Genomic DNA, 22274 nt, shown 5'->3' with positions numbered 1-22274 from the left:
GAGCGGCACACCCCGTCCAAACCAAATCTGAGTACCCCCCAGGGGATGTTTTTAAAGAAGAAAATAGGGTCATAAAGTTAGGAGTTGTTTTACAAGAACTGGTTGCTGGAATGACTCTCAGGAGAATTTAGACAGCACACAATAATCTCTAGGTCTATCTGTGTACAAAAACATAAACATAATGCTGGCAAACTTTTATCTCCAGTTATTTCTTTGTATTTTGTTGTCATCAAACACTTATTTTGAACTTTCAATCGCAGTCCATGATGATCATGACGCCAGATCATGCCCCCCCCCCCCCTCCCCTCCCCACTCCGAGAACGGACGGACCCCATGCGTGTTACCAAAATGTCCGGTAAAGGGGTACTTTTCGTGCGACAAAGTCCGGCCCGAAAATTGTAAAAAAAAGGGGTGTATTAACTTTTGACCCGGTGATTTCTTCAAAAAGTTTTTTTTTTCTCATCTCTTTGGACTCCTTATTATTCCGAATTTAGGGGGGGGGGGTAAATTGAGCATTTTTCATGATTTATGGGGGTCTCCAAGGCAGGAAAAGCCCGCGAAAAGCCTGCGAAAGGGGGGTTCGGAAATATTGGCAGTCCTCAGAAAGGGGGTGCTTTCAAAAAGAGAGAACAAGCATATGCGTACCCTAATTAACACTGGAGGTGAGTGGGGGGGGGGGGGGGGGAGATCATGACGCCAAATATACTACTAGGCCTAGTATTAGTAATATGTTGTCTGAGAAGGTAGACTATTAATATTATATCGCGATCGCGATATATCGTCGACATTTTAATCACATGATTACGTCATCGCTACGTGTGGCAGATCAGAAATTTCAGAAGTCGAAGAGAAGAATTTTACGTTTAAATATAAGTATTTTGAATGGTAAGTGGTCTAAATTGACATGATTTAGTTGACATTATTGTATGTTTTTATTGTTCAAACCAAAATTAGTATTGTTATGGTGAACTAGGTACATAATGGTGTAATTTTGGAAGGGAATATCATATGTTACTTTGGTAGTGCCTGCCCTGAGCTGTGCGTGAACTGGATAGAGTCGTGGGCAGCTGCTAGCGGGGGGCGAAGGCATGAAAGAGCAGAGAGGTGCCGGGTGGCTTGGCGGTGGCTTGGCGGAGGCCGAGGCGTAGACTAGTCAAAACATATTCTTTCACACGATTGGTAAAAAGCAGTGGCGTAGCCAGAGCTTGATGTTTGGGGGGGCACATACATTTAATTGATCAATGTCCTGGGGAGGGGACTAAGAGGAGGGGTGTCTCCCTTCCCTTTGGAAATGTTTTGCCTATAATAAAAGGGTGAAGATGCAAAATCATGTTTTTTGACATAAATTCACTCTAATGTGGATGTCATTTTATCATAAAAACGGAATTTCAAAATCACGATCAGCTCATTCAAGCATGTATCTCATCTGTACAAATGCACGGCAACTATATTATATGAGTAGGAATTTCTTCCTGACATCTTTTATATAAGCACCACAGTGGTCTGGTGGTACCACGTCATCTCCCATTTTGACAGTGAGTTTCCTTAGCTACCTTTGCCAATATGATGGTATACAGTGATGGAAAAGAAAATACGATCTCACCTGTTCGTATATCTTCGTGTGTCCGCTTAGAAGAGTTGAATCCTTGTTCTCTGTTCCCGCTGCGAAAACTTCTTCAGCACCTCCACTGGATTAGTTTGTAACTCCTTACTTCTTTCACCGGACACATAAATAACTCCAAGATCAGAGAGCCGTTGATTTCTCATTGTACTCCGTAAATAGTTCTTGATATACTTCATTGCAGAGAAACTTCTCTCGCATACAGCCGAAGAAACCGGTAATGTCAAAGCCAACTGGGTCGTTTTCCGCAGATTGGGTAAACTAGCCGAGGGTATCAACTTTTCCATGCTGGAAAAGCTATTTGCATTGTGCCTTCTAGATGAATCGGGGGTGCTGGAGTCCTTCTGTTTATTGCTGATGATTTGTCTGGCCATTGTCATTTCAGCCTTCAGTAGCTGAACGTCCACATCCAGAGAATCTGTGTATAGTTCAACAAAGGGTTCGACGGCAGAGAATTTGAGGAAGTTGACAGAGGAAGGTGTCAGTAGCGCGTCAACACCTTGCATGATTGCAATGTTGGATGCAGAGAAACGCCTGGTCATCTCAGATTTGAATGCATCCAGTATAGGGAGAAAGGTGTTGACACGAAGGTCATCAAGGAACTCAGCACTTGACTCAGCCTCTGATTGACTCCGATGACCAGTCGAAGCCATGAGGAAACTATCATCAAAGGTTCGTTGCTTCCTCCGGCGCTTTGGTTGCGGCACTGTAGGGATGTTGTTGTCCTCACAAATCCGAGTGATATCTTGCACTAAATCAGGCCACCCAGATGCCCGTGTTTCCTCGACAATTGATATCACAGAGTTGATCATGGTCACAGCATTCCCTAAGTTGGCGTCATTGGCTTGCAAGGTCTCACTGAGTGCCTGGGAGTGAGACAGCAATGTCATCAACACTTCCAAGTGAGTGACGAATGAAACGCTCATCGCTTGATTGAGAAGTCCTCGAGCTTCAACCACGAGTTTCGGATCTCGTTTCGATTCTTGTGAGTCACAGAAATGCTCCAAGACCTCAAGTATATAACTATACCGCGTCTTCAAAGTAGAAAGCGACTGGTAACGACAAACCCACCGCGTGTCACTCAGTCGGACGAGTTCTTTAACTCGACACTTGGCTCGTTGCTGGTAGTCTACAAAAACTTTATGGACGAGGGAACGGGTCATGAAGACGTACAACGCTTCCAACAAGACAAAAAACTCGCCGGCAGAACTCACGTTTTTACACATATCCACAAGGACCAGATTGAGCCTGTGCGCATGACAGTGGACATACTGGGCGTTCGGAAAATGTTCTTTCAGTCGTGCTTGTACTCCACTCAGATGTCCAGACATAACACTCGCACCATCATAGCACTGGCCCACAATGTCAAATTTTCTCAAGCCAAGTTTACCAACTTCTCGCACTATCTGGTTGGAAAGTGACTTGGCGTCAAGATCATCTGCTTCATGAAAGTCTAAGAATTCCTCATGCAAGATATGTCCCTCTGCTTCTTTGTATTCGGCATATCGCAAGCAAATGCTGATTTGTTCTTTCTTTGAGACGTCTTTACTCTCATGATTGTGGCCAATCCTGCAGAGTTCACCTCCTCCGCAATTTGTTCCCGAATTATTTCCGCTGTCACGTTCAGGAGCTCATTCTGAATTTCGGCGCTGAGATAAGTAGCATTGAGAGGCATCGTTTTGATTCTTTCACCGAAAGCAGGATTGGCATCACCGATCAGAGAACACAGTTCTAAAAAGTTCCCTCGATTAAGTGAGTCCGCACTCTCGTTATGACCCCTCAATGCTATTCCCTGTCTTGCGAGGAAAATGATTACTTTAGAAATCTGGGTTATGTATGCCCAGTTTTCCTTCACTATTCGAGAGTATTGTCCGGATATTTTGGAAGCAATGCTGCCTTCACTCAGACTTTGAAGGTAGTGGTGCCATCTTGAAAACGAAGTCTTGTGGCTTTCACTTTCGCTGTGCTTCCTAAATTTCTCGATAGCCTTCTTCCATTGATTTATCCCATTTTCAGTGAAATTGTGTTCTTTGTGACCGGATATTGACGGGAAAATCCGGCAAGAGTAGCAGAAGGCAGCATCACTGATTGCGGAGTATTCCAGCCATGTGAATTGTTTGTACCAATCTTTGTTGAACGATCGATTTTTCCCACCTGTTTTAACTTGAGGGAATGACGCTAGGATTGGTTGTTTCGGTCCAGAATCCTTTGATCCTAAATCCAACAACCCAGCATTACTCTCAGCCTCACTTATCAGTTTCACATCACTTTCCGACGATCCAGCACTTGTTCTACTGGATGGACCCGGTTGCAGTGTTACTGATGATTCTCGCAGACCTCCCTCTTTCAATTCCTCATGTTCCTCTCGAAATTCCTCTGTTTTGCGTGATTTACTGTCACTAAATTCCGCTCCTGATTTACCCCGACTCGTGAATCCAAATTTAAAAAGAGACATTTTTCATTGTAATACTGAAATAATTATCAGAGCAGTGTATGTAATCCAGCGTAGTCAATAGTAGTGGCCAATCATAAATCCTAATTAATGTACTGTGTATCTATAGATACTGCACTGTACAGTGTACACACCGAAAAATGTCCATAATATACAACTTCACCTTACGCGCATATAGTCAAAACAATGAACCCATTGTATTTGTCCCGAACTTGACCCCACGCGCGACGATCAGTCGGTAGATTCATCCACACAGGCTATTATGTAATTTACTTTCGGAATGTTTCAGTTATCAGAAATTCTGAAAAATGGCTGCTTAATGTGATATAGGTGAAATGAAGTTGAAGGCATAATAAAATAAAGTTATGAAGAATGTGTGAAGTAAATAGTATAAGGCTTTTGTTTTCATAATAAAAAAAGTTCAATCGATCTTGGAAATTTTGGGGGGGCACGTGCCCCCCCGTGCCCCCCCGTGGCTACGCGCCTGGTAAAAAGAGCTTCCATTTAAGTTTTTGAGAGAGGGGCATTTCCAAAACTGTAACATCACAGATATTTCTAATTCCGTTTAACCGATAGTCAAAACTGGACGGTTTTCGGTTAAACGTTAATTTTGGCGCTAACAAGTTAGAGTAACTAAAGGAGCCGGTAATCGGCCAGCTCCAGTTTTCGGCCGATTGGTTGGATGCAAGGTAAAATCACTCTAAAATACATCGCATAATAGCATAACACATATCCCACTCATACCATACCATGCCAGTGTCACTGAAGAACCACATTTGTAATGAAAAATATATCCTAAAATATCACATTTTAGCGATGTAATCGGCGGTCCCGCTACCCGAATCTGTAAAATCGATTATCTTACGCGTATATGTAAGAAATATGGGTACCATGAAATTAGACCGAAAGCTTCAGTCTCTATACCGTCGGTTGTTCCACTGAGACTACGTCTGGCTCCACTAGACCTCCGGTTATAGAGACTGAACGATCGCCTATGCCAGCCTATGTTGAAGATATCACGGCTAGATTTTAGCCGTTAGGCCCCTCCCACAAACATGAACAAACTTGCCACGGCCGTATTGTTATGCCCCCAAAATCCCCCAAAATGTCATTTTACCTCGTGCATATCCAATTTTACATTAGGCCTAGGCTATAATACATCGGTTCCACTTACTATTACTTGATTGAAATAATCCGTTTAATGGTCCCTTTTAAGGAAATTATGGGTCAAAATCGACATCCATGTTGAAAATCTTGCAAGCCGTACCGTTAAACTCTCGCTGCCGTCAATCTCATCCCTTCTAGTCTACGCCGAAGGCAAAAATGATTATGAAGGAAAAACTGTGATAACGCCATTACGAACGTGTAGATGGCGCACAGTTTTTCCTTCATAATCATTTTGCCTTCAGCGTAGACTAGAAGGGATGAGATTGACAGCAGCGAGAGTTTAACACGGCTTGCAAGATTTTCAACATGGATGTCGATTTTGCCCCATAATTTCCTTAAAAGGGACCATTAAACGGATTATTTCAATCAAGTTAGTAAGTGGAACCGATGTATTATAGCCTAGGCCTAATGTAAAATTGGATATGCACGAGGTAAAATGACATTTTGGGGATTTTGGGGGCATAACAATACGGCCGTGGCAAGTTTGTTCATGTTTGTGGGAGGGGCCTAACGGCTAAAATCTAGCCGTGATATCTTCAACATAGGCTGGCATAGGCGATCGTTCAGTCTCTATAACCGGAGGTCTAGTGGAGCCAGACGTAGTCTCAGTGGAACAACCGACGGTATAGAGACTGAAGCTTTCGGTCTACCATAAAATCAGCTTTATTTCAAGTATTTTTCAGATTTAGAGCCCGATTTTGTGTTAGTCGCAAGCTCAAAAGTATCTCATCGCATGTATTAAATCAATGCAGCCGGACCCTGCCACGCACACACGATATGTCTGTCTAATTCAGATTCCAACTTCCGATCACCGCTGTGCCTGTCTTCGGCCAGGCGAGCACCAGGGAGCTCCGGCGTGGGATACCTGCTCCGCTCGCTTGTGCTGTACATCAGCGCGGAAACGCACGGCGCGCGCGAGCGCTTCCTATTGACTTTGTACATGCGGCCGTAAACTGAAACGCTCGGCCGATAACTGGCTCCAAAACAGTGAAAATTGAAATGAATATTGTCATGGCAATTCGTGATTTTTTTCTGGGATTCTTTTTTTGTTTAAATAATAATAATATTTGCTTCATGATTTGAACAAAAAATGATAATAAATAGGAAGTAAAGGGTCCTAAAAATAGGATTTTGTCTTAAGTGGCCGAAAACGGGCTCCTTTACTCTAGTCTACTAAATCTAGATCTAGACTAGTTCATAAGTCTATCCAAAATTTGACCCTTAACTTACTGGTAACTCTGGCGTGGAGATACCCTACTAAAACATGAAGTAAATATTCATCAAATGTCCAAATAAACTTATAAAGGTCATGATTTAAAATTGGATATGTTTGTTACCTGTTTCGTGTCAATTTTCTTATCATTTTCAGAGTATTTTTCCTAAATCGAAGACAAGAATAGGTCTAGAGAGTATTAGAGGTCTATGCACTTTCTCATGGGATTCACGGCAAACTGCAGCACAATACAATTACATACCATCCCGATGGTCGGGTGCGGGCGCATGTGTTAAGTTAGCGAATGTAATCTTAGTTTACGTTCGCTAGCTGAACTAGCGCCATTTAAAAAATATATAAAAATTGTGTTTTAATTGGAAAATTAGAAGAAATCATGATAGATCTAGATCTAGGTCTATTCACAAATAATTCACATTTATCAAAAACAAAATCACTGAACAAAAACAGAGACTTTACTGTCGGGCATGCTTTGGAACAATGACTGGGTTTCACTTTGTTTATGAAGCTGATGAGTCTAGTATGCACGTGTATTCATGCTTATACCTGTAGCTCACGATCGTGATATTGCAGAGGTCAGGATTTGGGATTTAAAATATGGCATCAGTCAAGTATTGTGCTGTTTTTGCTTGTATTTCAAGGCTGGGAACTTAAGTTTTATGAGTCTTCTCAATCTACAATCTTTCAATTGATTATTATCGTGTACTGTAGATTGTTGCTCTGCAATTCAACATTCATCAGTCAGGGTTGACTTATGATGACTATAATATCGGCAAAACTTGATGAATAAAGTGAAACCCAGTCATTATTCTAATGCATGCCCAACAGTTAAGTCTCTGTTTTTGTTCAGTGCTTTTGTTTCTAATTATGTACATTATATATGCTAATAATGTGATTTCTTTTGATTAAAAAAAAACAAAAAAAAACAGGAAAACAAAACCGTCAAATTGAAAATGGATAGGGCCGTGGTCGGTCGGATACCGGACGGTTAAACGTTTGATAACAGCACTAATAGTAACAATGTTGTTTTTAAAATTAAAGATGACAGACAAATTTTCTTCTAAGTCCAAACAGAAATCCAGACATGCGGGTAGTGTTGTTCTAGTTTCCGAGTGTTGAGTCAACACACCGATTACTGAGCTGGGAGACATTGCCAGGCATAAATCAGAACTTTTTTTTTTTAATTATATAAAAAAAAATTATACCTGTGTATAAGACGCACCCCAACTTTTTTTTCGGCAGCCAAAAAATGTGTCTTATACATGGAGATTTACGATACGTGTAAGAGCGAATACATGTATAACGTTCACACTTTGGTACTCTATAGGATGATAGACTATGTCAATGAATACAGCCCTGGGCATTACATGTGCATTTTTGTAAACTGAAGTTGTGAAGAGGCCTTGTGTCCGGTGCATTTATAACTAAGTTTGTTAGTTTGTCATCATCAGGTCATCATGCTCTGCTACATTTCAATGATTGCTTATTTGGCATTTGACATCCGTATTTGAAGAATTTTATTCAAACGTGTCATAAAAGTTTGATAAAACATATTAATCAGGCAGTGTGGTATGTAAGTTACAACTTTGCTTGTTATTGTACTTTTTTTGTTTGTTAGATTTTTTTTTTTTTTAAAGAAGCATTTGAATTCCTTGTAATATAATGTAATAACTGTACGAACGTGTATTACTGATATCGAAACTTATTTGAAAGGAAGTTCAGTATACATGTATGTCTCATTAATCACAGCTCTTGTCATGAACATAAATACTACACAGACGACAGTATGGCAAGCTCTTGATATTGAAAGTACAGGTATGAGTGGCATCCTGTCATAGCCAATGTCTGCATTGGTTTCATTTCCTGTTGATATGACTAGTCAAAACTTGCCAGGATTGGCAAGAGGCTGGACTCCCGATTGCTTGGAAGGGAATCAGAAAGAGTGGTTTGCAGTAAGAGAGGTGTTGTACATGCATGTACATTGTAGAGAATACATCTTCATATACATGTATATATGAGTCCTTTCATTGAGTAGGCAGTAGGTGGTAAGCTATTTTGATTTGTTTTTTGAGTCAGTTGAATTGATCTAAAGAGAATATAATTCCATTGTTTTTTGACTTTGTTTTTACTTGTGTGAAATAAGTAACTATTAAGTTGAATTAACTTTTACTAAATTCCATACAGTGTAGCCAACCAAGGACCAACATTGGCAAAAACAGTTCATAATCTTACACTGTAGATTCATGCTGTATGCTTTTATCCTATTTGCTTTTGTTGGATGTTGTTGATTTTTTTTCTTCTTTATGCTTCTTATTTACTTTATTTATTTCTTGAACTTACATGTACTATAGCTATATCTTGCTGCCCAGGGTTGCTGTACATCTTTATTCATTGCAGAGAGCTCAATATCCTTTCCCCTCTATCATAAAAAGAAAGTTCACCAGATTATTCAAACTCTGTATATAGATAATTAAAAAGTTGAAGAAAGGCACCATTCATTTCACTATTCTGATTCTTGTTTTCACCCTCTTTAAGCATTATTGCAACATCTTCATTTTCATCTCTATTTTACTTTCATTGCTGAAATCGAAGGAAAAAAAAGAGATAAAAAGATAAACTGTACATTTTTCAGTCAGGTAAATCACATTATTTGCCAATATTTAGTTATACCCCCCCCCCCCCCCACGAAAAAAACTTACCGGGGGTATTAAAAAAAATAATAAGTTCTGCTGTGGTTCTGCTTTCATAAATACCGGTACCATTGAAGAATCTAAACCCCTGGGATATTTTCCCCCTCAAAATACTTTGTAAATAATCTACCAAGCCAGATTGTAATTTGTATGCCCAGGGTATTGTGGCAGGATGTCCAGGGTATTGTGGCGGGTTGTCTTGGGGCGGGTTGTCTTTGTGGCGAGTTGTCTGGACCCCAGATCTAGATCTAGGTCTAAGTTAGACTACTAAATCTAGATCTAGACTAGTTCATAAGTCTATCCAAAATTTGACCCTTAACTTACTGGTAACTCTGGCGTGGAGATACCCTACTAAAATATGAAGTAAATATTCATCAAATGTCCAAATAAACTTATAAAGGTCATGATTTAAAATTGGATATGTTTGTTACCTGTTTCGTGTCAATTTTCTTATCATTTTCAAAGTATTTTTCCTAAATCGAAGACAAGAATAGGTCTAGAGATTATGTAAATAATCTACCAAGCCAGATTGTAATTTGTATGCCCTCTGATAGTGAATGTAAATAGTAGTACCAGTAGTTTTTTCCATATTGGACACACAATACAGCACATGTACAGTTAATAAATTGGAAATCCAGCAAGTCTGGTGTGTACATGTAGGAACTCTGATCATTCTGATGTATACTCGTGTAGGAGATCTCTTGCAAGACCATTTTCCATCTTCAGATCATGGCATGTAAAATGATGTAATACGGTAGATATAAAATGCATACATGTACGTTTACATGTATACCCAGTTCTAGACACTCTGTATACCGGTACATGTCTATGCTTCATGTACATTTGCTAGAATGCGTACATGTACATGTACATATACATGTACCCTCGGAAAGTATTCATACAGTTTCTTTGTAAATTTGTACCTGTATGTATTAGTCAAAATACCAGCTTAAATCTTTAAGTCATTTCATCCACAATAAAAGAGAAGTGTAAATGTATGTACATACAAAATTACACATTATACAGTCATATGACCTCAATACAGTATTTTTTTAAATTGCAAAGTCATTGCTTGTTCTGCCTGTATAGTGGCAAAGAAATAAAGTAATGGTCGTGGTGTTCTTATTGGCATCATAATATAGACACTATAAAACGCATAAATTCAGGATGTTATTTTGTAATTTTTAATCACCGGTAAGAGTACAAAGTGCAGTGGAATACAGTTTTATAACTCTTACTGGTTTTTTCAATAGGCTGATCTAGCGGCCTAGCCCAACATTATTCTTCATTTACTGTACATATTGAATATCTGGTATTTGATATAATTTATTGAAATTTTATCTCCCAACTTGCTCAATCGTATTTGATTATTCATGGCCATCTTTATATAAAAACTGTTTTCGTCATAAGCACCCTTGAAGTGGATGTTTGCTTTCAAAGGTCCAGATTGGCAATGTGATAAAGTCAGTTTGAAGGTGATAATCAGTTACACAAACTCTGAGATTAAGGTTGATATACCTCTAGCAGTATTTGTGTATAAATGCAGATCATGTTTTTGAACAATACCTTCTCAATAGAAAAATACAAATTGTGTTTAGTGTTATTATTTTCTTTGTTGATATCCAAGGCTTTGTAATAATCTTATTACTGGTACATTTATCACTAGAAAAAATCACATATTTCTGCCCATTGTCGAAAACTGTAGTGCAGACGAGAGTTTGATCTCAAAAAGAGTTTACAATTGATTCAATTTAGTCACAACTTGACATTAATTGCGACTGTGTACTTTGAACAAGAGAGATAGGAAAATTAACGATTTGTGATTGATTAGAGGCCGTGCAAACAATGTGGATCAATTAAAAACTTCTCTGAAGACGAGACCCAGAACTTGGTCTGTATAAAAGTTGTACATGTATGTATTTGTGCTATTATGTGTGTTCGTCTGTGTTTGTCAAAGGAATAACATTGCTCCCTGCCTATATTCCTTCTTGTTATGGCCCTTCTAATAATTTGTTTCATATTTTTTGTTATTTTTGTTGCTCTGAATTACCTCGTTTTTGTTATGTCCAGTGCTATGTATGTTGCTGTTAAATGCAAATGTCTGTTATACAAAGTATACACGCATCTATTTGAAATTCTTAATGATTTATTTTAATACTTTTTTCTTTTTTATCAAATGAAATATAGTTTCAGTGAGCTGAAAAGATTCTCAAGAAGGAAGACGAGTACACAGGGCCAAGATGGGTTCCTTGTACCGTAGTGAGGGGATGTGCCTGGCCCAGCTATTCTTGCAGTCTGAGGCGGCCTATGCATGTGTAGCAGAGTTGGGAGAACTGGGTCTGGTCCAGTTTAGAGATGTAAGTATCCATAATCTTAGACTGATCCAATGTATCTCTCTAAAACCTATTATCAACTCACTCACAACCTAAACTTGCCCAACAGCTCTGAGAAAATAGTTGTGTACCGTACCTGATTTAATTTTCTCTTTCTTTATCAAACCACTTAAACATGTCATATATACTGTATATGTACATTAATTACAAAGAAGTACTTTTAGTTTCATAATTAGAATTCTCTATTTATCTGTATTGCTCCGTTTAGTAGGCCTTTGTGTCATAGGAGATGATCATTATTGTGTATTTTGACCAGGTACTTTGATGTATCTCATTTTTGTATTTGTTTGTACTGTCTTCATTGCAGTTAAATCCAGATGTGAATGCTTTCCAACGAAAATTTGTCAACGAAGTGAGGCGGTGTGATGAGATGGAAAGGAAGCTACGTAAGTAGGAAACTCATTGCTGTTTCACTACATGCTTAAAGGTATAGACCAATTCTGGTCATGCGATTGCATTGTGAAAGAAACATGGTGGAATCGATCAGAAAAGGTTGATCATCAAGCATATAAGTATTGGTGTGTACTGCAAGGTTCTGGAATCATAAAAATGATAATATATTTGGCTGAGTCTTGGTAAAGTTACAAGCACAGAAGGACTACGCGACACGTGCTTGATATCTACCAAATATATCAATTAGTAGGCGGTTTCGCGGCAAAATTTGTATCATCACGCATTAGTTAAAACGTATTCTTTCACATGATTGGTAATCGGAGCTTCCATTTCATTTTTTGAGAGGGGGGCGTTTCCAAAACTGGTCTTTACCTATAAGGTTTCATTAGCTGTGAGCACCGTATGCTTCTTCTGAGCTTGTGGGTTCTGTTTCATGAAACTTGTTATCAATAACAAATGCTCAATTTTTATGACAGTTTTGCTCTCGGGTGATCAAATGCCACTATTTCAGTACCTTATTACAGTTATTGTAACTTGTTTGATATCAAGTTTTATGAAACAGGGCCTTGATGGGCTTGCAGCACAGCAAGCCAAAGCTTACCAAAATAAGTTATCTTTGTAATGATTATGGTAAAGGAACTATTTCTCAATGTCGCATTACTGATCAGGGTCCTGTTTCATGAAACTTGTTATCAATAACAAGTAGCAATAACTGTTATAAGCTACTGAAATCGTGGCATTTGATTGGCTGAGAGCAAATTTGTCATAGAAATTTAGCACTTGTTAGTGATAACCAGTTTCATGAAACAGGGCCCAGATACACCTTTTCAGTGAAACTGGACAGGACCAATAACCTCAAGTATATATATATATATATCTCTCGGTACTTGTCCCTTATTTTATCCTCGTGTTATTCTTTATTGTAGGATATCTCTCGGTGCTTGTCCCTTTTTTTTAACCTCATGCTATTCTTTATTGTAGGATATCTCTCGGTGCTTGTCCCTTATTGTAACCTCATGTTATTCTTTATTGTAGGATATCTCTCAGTGCTTGTCCCTTATTGTAACCTCATGTTATTCTTTGTTGTAGGATATCTTGAGAAGGAGATCCTGAGAGCTGGTATCCCTATCTTGGATACTGGAGAAAACCCTGACGCGCCTGCGCCGAGGGAGATGATTGATCTAGAGGTAACCTTGGAGTAAAGTTTGAAGCCATGTTAGCAACTAGGGGGTGTTTCATGAAGCTGTTCACACAAAGTTACGCATGACTGTGCAAACGACTTAAATATGAAAAGCCAAATGGGATGCTCAATCAATTTTTACTGCATCAACTAAAGTTTAACTGTGTAGATGTAGATTAACATTCTTATTATAACAAATATTTATAATAAAAGTACATTTTTTGCCATAATTTAACTGAGGTTATTGGAAATGTAGTCACACTTTGTAAAATCATCAGGAAAAACTTAGGGCATCCTATCTTGCACTTCATATTCAAGTCGTTTGTAAAGTCATGCATAACTTTATGAACAGCTTTATGAAACACCCCCTGGATTTATAGTCAAAATTTAAAAGAAATGGGTGGCAGCTTTCATGATTTTGTCCAATTGCAGGCCTTGAATGCCTCTCAGTATCAGATTTTTTTCTAGCTCTATTTTGCAAATAATATGTGGGATTACCATGTGTTGACGTCTTCTTACATTATTGAGATAAATATACAGAGTAAAGGAAAAGTTCCAATAACAGGAAAATAAAAAAAGAGCAATCGTTGTAATTTTTCAAATCCCAGCCGTGCTTTCATTTCCTTTGGCAAGACGCTAATCTTGATTTGCTACTCTCCACCCAGGTGTAAATGGGTACCTGATATGCTTGAGCACTAGTTACTTTGGCAGCTCGGCTATAACCAGGGTAATAATGTCTAAGCGTCATGAGCATCACTGCATGATGAATATGAGTGCTAGTGGCCAGTATGCATAAAAGAAGTTGTGAAAATGAAAAGAGATCAAAGTTTATTTAGATTAGACCAGCGATTTAATTGATGTTATATGTCTAGCTTGTTATTCCAAGTATGGACAAAACCAATTTTGCAGAATTTGAAGGCATCAATCATAAATATCTTGATAATCAGACAGGCGATCGGCTTTTAAAAGTAATGGGGTTCCTGACTGACCTAAAGGTTTATTACTATCATTGCAGCAGGAGCTAAATCCAGGATTTTGTTTCAGAATCTGCCACAAAGTTACCCAATCCCTTTAAAACTGCAAGTACCTCTTTGTTTATCTACTGACACTTTCTCTTCTCCTCGTTTCGTCTCTCTACATGTGCCTCTGTCTCTTGTGTCTTTGTTTACTGCAGGCCTGCTTTGAAAAGCTGGAGAATGAACTAAAGGAAGTCAACACCAACCAAGAAGCACTCAAGAGGAACTTCTTGGAGCTGACTGAGCTCAAGCACATCCTGCGCAAGACCCAGCACTTCTTTGATGAGGTATGCCTTTTCTTTTCAGCTGAAATTATTTGAAACAGTAGGGAGTATATGAAGAGTTTAATTCCAAAAGGAGTTAAATCTACTTTTGATGAAAATTGAGTAAATTTTGGGAGCAATTATAAAAAAATGCACCCTCTAATATCACTTTTTTGTAGACGCCTGTACAAAATCTGGTAAACAAATGCGTTTTTCTCTCAAGTTACAAAAATGGATTTAGCTCCTTTGGGAATTAAACTCTTCATATATATATATATATTACTCTATCATTTGTGCAAGGATGCCAGTATTCAGGCCATATGACGATTTCCGGCCCGATCGGGGCCCCATTTCATAATACTTGTCAATAACGAGTTACAATAAGCTACTGAAAGAGTTGGATTCTTTTCAGCTGATATTATTTGAAACAGTAGGGAGTATATACTACTCAATCATTTGTGCAAGGATGCCAGTATTCAGGCCATATTACGATTTCAGGCTTGATCAGGGCCCCATTTCATAATACTTGTTGTCAATAACGAGTTACAATAAGCTACTGAAATAGTTGCGTTTGATTGGTTGCGAGCCAACTTGTCATAGAATTTCGGCACTTGGTATTGATAACGGCTTTTAAGAAACGGGGCGCAGGTATCGTATTGTGCAGCACATACAGGACTTTAGCATGTGAGATTATCTTTCAAGGGTGAATCCAACTGGTATACATTTCTTTGAAGATCCCCTTGTATCCTTGTCAACTCTCACCTCTGCCTCCCCCCCCCCCCCCACTATTTTTATCCTTACCATGACACTTGACTTAAAACCTAGACCAATGAATTTATAATATCAGGTCAGTACTGTCTCGTTGTAAGCTTACAAACAAATATATGTTGTTTGGGTAAAGACGGGGGAGGGGGGGGGGGACAAATTTAAAGATCTCTATGTTTGTGATCTACTTTTATACTTACTGTGTATTAGGGAAGTATTTTTACATTATTCTGCAGAAACAGCCATGATTCAAATGTATTAAAGCACATTAATTTACAGAGAGTTTCTATTCTTCTTTGACATTCTTACAGACATTCTTACTGAGCTTGTCAACGGTAATGAAACGTTACAATCTCTGAGCATGATTGTCTAAATATGCCACTGGACATATCCATGGTGGGATCCAAACTTTTTGGGCGAAAGCAATTACCCTAAAAAAAAAATAGATGATTTTTGATTGGTTTCACATTAATTTACCTCTTGTAATAAAGATATGATGTTATTAATATCTTTGTGGGAAAGCAATCACACTTAAAAAAAGGAATCATAAGTCATAAGGGGTATCACATTATCTCATGGCTCAAAAGCTGCCCATAGGACAACATGTTCAGAGAGTTAATCTGTTATGAATTAGTTTGAGTTATTTATGTCTTCACTTTCAATAAATGGAGATTATTTCAGTTGTGTTTGTCATATCTTAATTTGGTACCGTCTTGAAGCCTTTGTCGCTTCTTCTTTTTCAGCTTCCTTTTGGGAATTTTGTTTTACTTTCAATGTCAGTTCTATCAGCTCTTGTTATAGCTGTTGTCATTGTCAAGATGCATTCTTCAGTTGCCTTGCATGTTTGGGTCATTTTTCAGTAATCATGTTACGAGTGTTAAGCCATTTCCTACTAGAACTTGGCGGGCCCTACATTGAATCTATGGCATTGGGTGAATACATTAGTCAACATTTTAGATAAGCAACATTTCTTATGTCTTTGGAGATTAACATTACAAGCTGTCTAACATCTGCATGATTATAGTGATTTTCATAGACAATATAGCAATATTCCTAAATTCATTATAAAAAGGTTACGTGTACAGGTAACCTGTACAAAATTTAACAAAATAAAACATATACAAAAAACTGAAGAAATTCTAAAGGCTTTACCATTGAATTACATATAATTAAAGCACTGATGATTTTTGGAGCAAAAACTTCAAACATTTTGAGCAAATAATCTCAGAATGGAACATGTGATACTTAAATCCCCACTGCACTACTTACAGCTACTTGCACCTTCTATATAGCAAACAATGCCTAATCGGTGCCTGTTGATCCCCCATGATCCTCTTTTTCTTATGTTAATTGAGAGCTGAATTGATGAGATAACCACCTGTCAATGATCTTGCAGGCATGTCTCATCCCCTGGTCAAACTAGTGCAGACAGGCTTTAAGGATAACAAGTCTATATTGGTATACATGTATTTAGATTGTGAACCACTTGGTTTAAAGTCCCATTCAGATTACTTTGCAAAGAGACCGGAGGAATTAATTGGTGCCTGTTTTAGCTAGAACTACTTTCAAACCACTCAGTATTTTTCTTTAATATTTATTTGGCCTTTCTCCTGAATTTACAGCATCTTGATTTTATCCTTGTCGGTGTTACCGTGTCTGGCTTTTTGCTCTCAGATTACCAGTCTCTATCAATTTATCTATGATTTTTATTTTTCTGACTTTTTGTCACTGTTTTAGGGTGAAAATTTGTTTTAATCTTTTCTTTTTTTGCATTGGAAAGGCTATCAAAATATACAGGACTCCTAACAACATTTACATAAATTGTTAGGTGTTTAATAAGGAAGTTACGCATGATTGCATGATGGTTAGCGTTTCAGATTATAATTTGCAGACTTATTATATTCATTAATGTTCATGATGCATTTATTTCGTATTCTACTCAGTATTAATGCATCTAAGGAATTTTTTTGTTCAACATCCCATTCTTTTCATGAATCTATAATACATGTATGTGAAATATTGCATGTACATGTACTGATGAATAATCTGTTTAAGGCCATTTCTTACCTAGCTACGACTGAAACATGCATATGAATGAATGATTTTCTGACCGTTCGTTCTAAATATATTCATTAAAGATTCCGTCCATAAATGTCCACATGCAAAAGTTATAGGTGATTGCATACAAATTGACTGAGAAGCATGTTTTTGTATACATGTATTCAGAAAAGGTTGTGTACATTTAAGCATAACTCTAAATTCGAAAATGCGTGTTTTGAGGCATTTGTTTTTGTATTTATAGTTAAGAGATAAGCAGATTTATGTAATTTTATGGCAACCATATAATATATATATGTGCATAGACTGTTGTGAATAATTTGTCCACATTCATTACCGACCACATAATATGTTACATAACATTTCCCCCACTTATCATTCATTTACATATGTTAGGAAATAAATACACAACTCTATACATGTACATCCAATCCTATCCAGTCCCCCCCCCCCCAAAAAAAATAGATCAACTTGTACAGGCGCGGATCCAGGATTTGAAATCAATTTGAAATTTCAAAATTGTGCCGGCCATTATTTCGCTTCGGGGGGGGGGGGGGGGGGGGGGGGGGGGGGGCATTAGTTTTTTTTGTGTGTGTGAATTCGGGCCAATAACTATTACCGGTAAAGGGTAATGTATCTAATTATTCAATGAATTTGTCAACTTTTTTCATTCAGAAGTTACACTCATTGCACTCTAGCTGACATTATATATTTCCTGTTCTTTTTTTGTACCCCGCCCTTTTCAGGGGGGGGGGAGCATTAGTTTTTGTGTGTGTGTGAATTCGGGCCAATAACTATGAAAGGGTAATGTTCCTAATTATTTAATGAATTTGTCAACTTTTTTCATTCAGAAGTTACACTCATTGCACCCCAGCTGACATATATTTCCTGTTTCTTTTTTTGTACCCCGCCCTTTTCATGTTTCTCTCTTTCACACATGTACTGTGCATACCTACCTTTCATCCTACTATTTTCACACTCCATACTTCATTCTCCCCTCACCATCCTCCCGCATTTGTGCATCGATTATAATGGCCTGAATTAAAATGCATGCTTTGAATTTAAATGATTTAATTGACTAATCCATTTGAGTTGTATGTTTTTATTGCATTTTGTATATTAACACCCATCACATGTTTTGTTGAATTGTGCACTAACCATTTAATTTCCCATTTTCATGTAACCCTTCGTGTATTTAATGCTTGGCATGTTCCATTCAAACAAAATTTAATTTCTGTTTTTTTTTTTTAATCTCTTTATGTCATTCACACTGGTGAACAAATTTCTTTTACCTGCTTATTCAATTTATGAAAAAAATTCTCATGTTTGTCTTTTCACTAAACTGTTTTATACTTCTTTAAACTTCTTGAATAAACTACTATCTATGTCTATTTATTTATAAATATTCCTAATCAATTTTTCAATATTTTTTGCTTTGCATACTTGGTGAAATTAATCCTTCTTCTTTCTTTTGCCATTAAATGGATAATTTTTTTTATTTTTTATTTTTTATTTTTTTAAATATCTCCTATATGCCTGGTTTGGGGGCTTGGATGCTGTTGAATTCTAAACTGTTTCTCTACAATTTACTTTCAATCTGGTACCTCTTACTGCTTGCTTAAAATATGAATTCATGGTTTTCATTCTTGCTTTTTTCTGGTTCTTGGTGCATTGTGGTGAATTGTGCCCATCATTTACCCAATAAAATTCTGCACTGCACCCTGTCTCTCTTTTGTGTATGAATCCGTCTTCCGTCTGCTGTTACTGGGTCTCTGCTATGTGCACTGTATTCTACTCATGTTTGTTGTTCACATGTATTGCCTATGCATCTTACCCGTCCATCAAAAAAAAAAAAAATGCATTCTGTCTGCGCCTCTTCAAACACCCCCTTCCCTGTTCCCCACTACCCCTATCTCTCCTCACCACTACCCCCATCTCCCCTCACTCTGCACCCACTGGGGAATGGGGCTGTATATCTACCTGTTTCTGTCGTGGTCTTCGTGCTCTTGCATGTCTGTCTGTCTGTCTGCCTGTGTTTGTGTGTCTGTTTGTCTGTTTGTGTGTGTGGGACATTTCTAAACTCCAGGCTGAATTCCACCACCAGCAGATGCACGATGGTGACGGCATGGAGGAAGCTCACAAGCTGCTAGGGGACGACGGACCCATGATTGGACGCACTATGAGACTGGGGTATGTACCTACATGTAAATGCCTCAGTCACACCTTTGCGTATTTGGCTTGCGTATTGCTGCATTTTTATGGCAAGCCGTTTTAACATTTACTCCTATTTCAAGAAATGAATTCTTGATATCAAGATAAGATTTTCTGATGTAAAGCAATGGTAATTCTTGATATCAAGAAATAGGAATAAATGTTAAAACGGCTTGCCATAAAGATGCAGCAATATGCAAGCCAAATACGCGAAGATGTGACCGAGGCATTAGCTGCTTTCTATGAATACGAAGAGAAAAATGCTGTTATGTTGCCATTTTTTCGATGTGCCATACTCGTTGTGTAATAAAATTTAAAATCTTGTAAGTGCCTTGTTATAATTTATTTTATTTACCTGTTACAAATAATTCTATTACAATAGTCAGAATGCAAATTGCATACATTAGTTGTTGATAAGTAGTACAAACATCATTGCTTGTCCTACCTGACAATACATACTGTATGCAATTCCCACTGACTACTGAAATACAATTATTTGTAACAGGTGAATAAAATTGTTTGTAACGAGGCACTTTACAAAGGTTCGTGCGTTAAATTGGATTACATTATAAAAGTGGCCTATTAAATCAATTTTCAAGAGGGCCAATCACATTAAATAAATAAGTTGTGTAAAGCTAATGTGTATTTATCTAAATTCGATGAAAAATCAAATGAGAACTTTACCACACATTGTAAGGATATATGACTTGAGAAGTATGAATAAAGTAAAGGATGACATTAAGCCCCTAAAGAGACAACCCAGTTTGGAATTGGATTCCATGCTCATTGTTCTTTTAAAACACACTCAAATAGGGATAGAAAGGGAGATAAGAGTGGTATGAAGCCATGGAGTTATCCTAGTACTAAAGGCTGAACAAATAGAACCTGAATTTATGATAAAACTTAATTTACATGTACACTAGACACAGGTGCAGAAACTCTCACATTACATATGATAGCACACAGCGGTCACTATAATTGTATTTACTCTATTATATGGGTTGATTTGTTAGCAAATAGACAAGAGTGTAGTAGAAGGTATTAGAATTCGCTAGCAACTTGCATCACACAGCGTTTTAATACAATGTTTGTAATTCGTTGTTATTCTTTGGTATCCCTCTACTTACCAGTAATGCAAAACTCTTAGATATGGAACATATTGCATTACTACTATGTCTAAATAGATCAAGGGATTGGGCAAGTGTGAATTATTTTCTATTAAAAATTTAAAAAATCAAGAAACAGACAAATAAAAACATTATTTATTTTTTTGATTTAAAAAAAAAAAAAAAAAAACAGCACATCACAAATCTAGTAGCCTAATTCTTTCAGATTTTATATTTTCATATGGATAGGTTCAAAAGTCAGGTTTTAAATTATTTATTTTGGATGTTTACCTTTAAACTAAAACTGAAACTACATAAACACATACTTCATGACTTTATGCACCACAACACATTCATTGCATTGTAATTAGGATTGTAGGATTTAAAAAAAATGGCATTTAAGGTGGTTATTGACCAATATTGATAAAAATATTTTATGATAGAAGGTCTGTTTTTATTTATAGGGGTAAATTACTTACAGCCATATCAGTTTGTTCATTGATGGTGATGTAAGGGAGAGTGCAAGATATTCACTCATATACACTTCATTCTAATATTTGTTTCTCCTTTATTCAGATTTGTTGCTGGGGTTATCCAGCGTGAACGCATCCACGCTTTTGAGCAGATGTTGTGGCGTGTTTGCCGTGGCAACGTGTTCCTCCGTCAAGCTGAGATCGATACTGCCCTAGAGGATCCAAGCACCGTGAGTAAAAGATCACCGTCATTGTTATTGTTGACGGCTATAGGGACCACATTTATCACTTAAAACCCCACTGTACTACTTGTAGCTACTTGCTTCCTCTATATAGTAAACAATGCCTAATCGGTGACCATTGGTCCCCCATGATCCTCTTTTTCTTATGTTAATTGAGAGCTGAGTTGATGAGATAGCAGCCCCTATATATTTTTTACCAAAATCGTTTGGCACATGTCCGGGGTAATAATATACTTGTAAAGCGCTAAGAGACATTTGTATAAAGCGCTATATAAAAATTAAATATTATTATTATTATTATGTCATTTATTTGTAATCTTGAACATTCAGTGTAGGTTTTGTTTGATGATGTGAGAATTTATTTTCTATCATTACCAAACTCAAGCTTATCTTTAAAAGACAGAAATCATGTTGATAGGAAGGCATTACCAAGTGGATTAGACAGGTTTGATCAATGTTTGCATTTTGTTTCATTTGAGTCCTTTTCTTCCTCTTCTTATAACCTCTTTGCAGGGAGATCAAGTCCAGAAGTCTGTCTTCATCATCTTCTTTCAGGGAGACCAGCTCAAAAGCAGAGTCAAGAAGATATGTGAAGGGTAAACCGATTGATAATTATTCTAAGAATGGCCGTGAATTTCATTGCCTTGTTATTACCTATGCACTAGCGTAGAGCTATTGAATATGTCAAAGGACTTGTAGTCCCAGAGCAGGGGATAACCTTGAATTGAAACAGCTAATAAAAAATGGAGTAGATATGGAAATCCCTTTCATCAGATATTTTTCCTTAAAGCAATATTTGAGAGTTATGCAGAAATATCTTTTACCGAAATGATATTATGTTCATGACTAGATTTTATTAGAATGTAGATTATATTTGAATATGAATGGTTATACTCTAAAACATATGAAATACCATGAGTTGTGAGCAGGAAAATATTATGATGGACTCTGAAATACTGAAGAAGGAAATAAAATCTATTTCTGTAAACAAATAAGAATGTGACACCTTTGGA

At 37.4% G+C, this 22274-nt stretch overlaps 2 protein-coding genes across 4 annotated transcripts in view; one reads left to right on the top strand and one right to left on the bottom strand.

Annotated features, from left to right (window-relative positions):
* Positions 1-793: 793 nt before the first annotated feature.
* Positions 794-22274, top strand: part of LOC115929009 (V-type proton ATPase 116 kDa subunit a-like) — a 42366-nt gene continuing 20885 nt past the window's right edge. The window contains exons 1-8 of one of the 3 annotated variants that reach the window (XM_030997026.1): positions 794-885; positions 11349-11518; positions 11862-11940; positions 13037-13134; positions 14302-14430; positions 19337-19419; positions 21123-21249; positions 21775-21857. In XM_030997026.1, coding sequence (XP_030852886.1) covers positions 11402-11518; positions 11862-11940; positions 13037-13134; positions 14302-14430; positions 19337-19419; positions 21123-21249; positions 21775-21857 — 716 coding nt within the window. In that variant the 5' untranslated portion in view covers positions 794-885; positions 11349-11401. Of the gene's footprint in view, positions 886-8392; positions 8517-11348; positions 11519-11861; positions 11941-13036; positions 13135-14301; positions 14431-19315; positions 19420-21122; positions 21250-21774; positions 21858-22274 lie in introns of those variants that run through there. The other 2 variants (XM_030997024.1, XM_030997025.1) reach the window with 2 other exon arrangements.
* LOC105444885 (zinc finger MYM-type protein 1-like) lies at positions 1630-2952 on the bottom strand. The gene has a single exon (XM_011679686.2). The coding sequence runs from the start codon at positions 2950-2952 to the stop codon at positions 1630-1632; it is 1323 nt and encodes a 440-aa protein (XP_011677988.2).

The sequence above is a fragment of the Strongylocentrotus purpuratus genome, unplaced genomic scaffold (assembly GCF_000002235.5).
Source record: "Strongylocentrotus purpuratus isolate Spur 01 unplaced genomic scaffold, Spur_5.0 spur5_scaffold_4, whole genome shotgun sequence".
Lineage (NCBI taxonomy): Eukaryota > Metazoa > Echinodermata > Echinoidea > Camarodonta > Strongylocentrotidae > Strongylocentrotus > Strongylocentrotus purpuratus.
The sequence above is the reverse complement of the archived record's forward strand: the minus strand, read 5'-3'. Positions and strand labels throughout refer to the sequence as shown.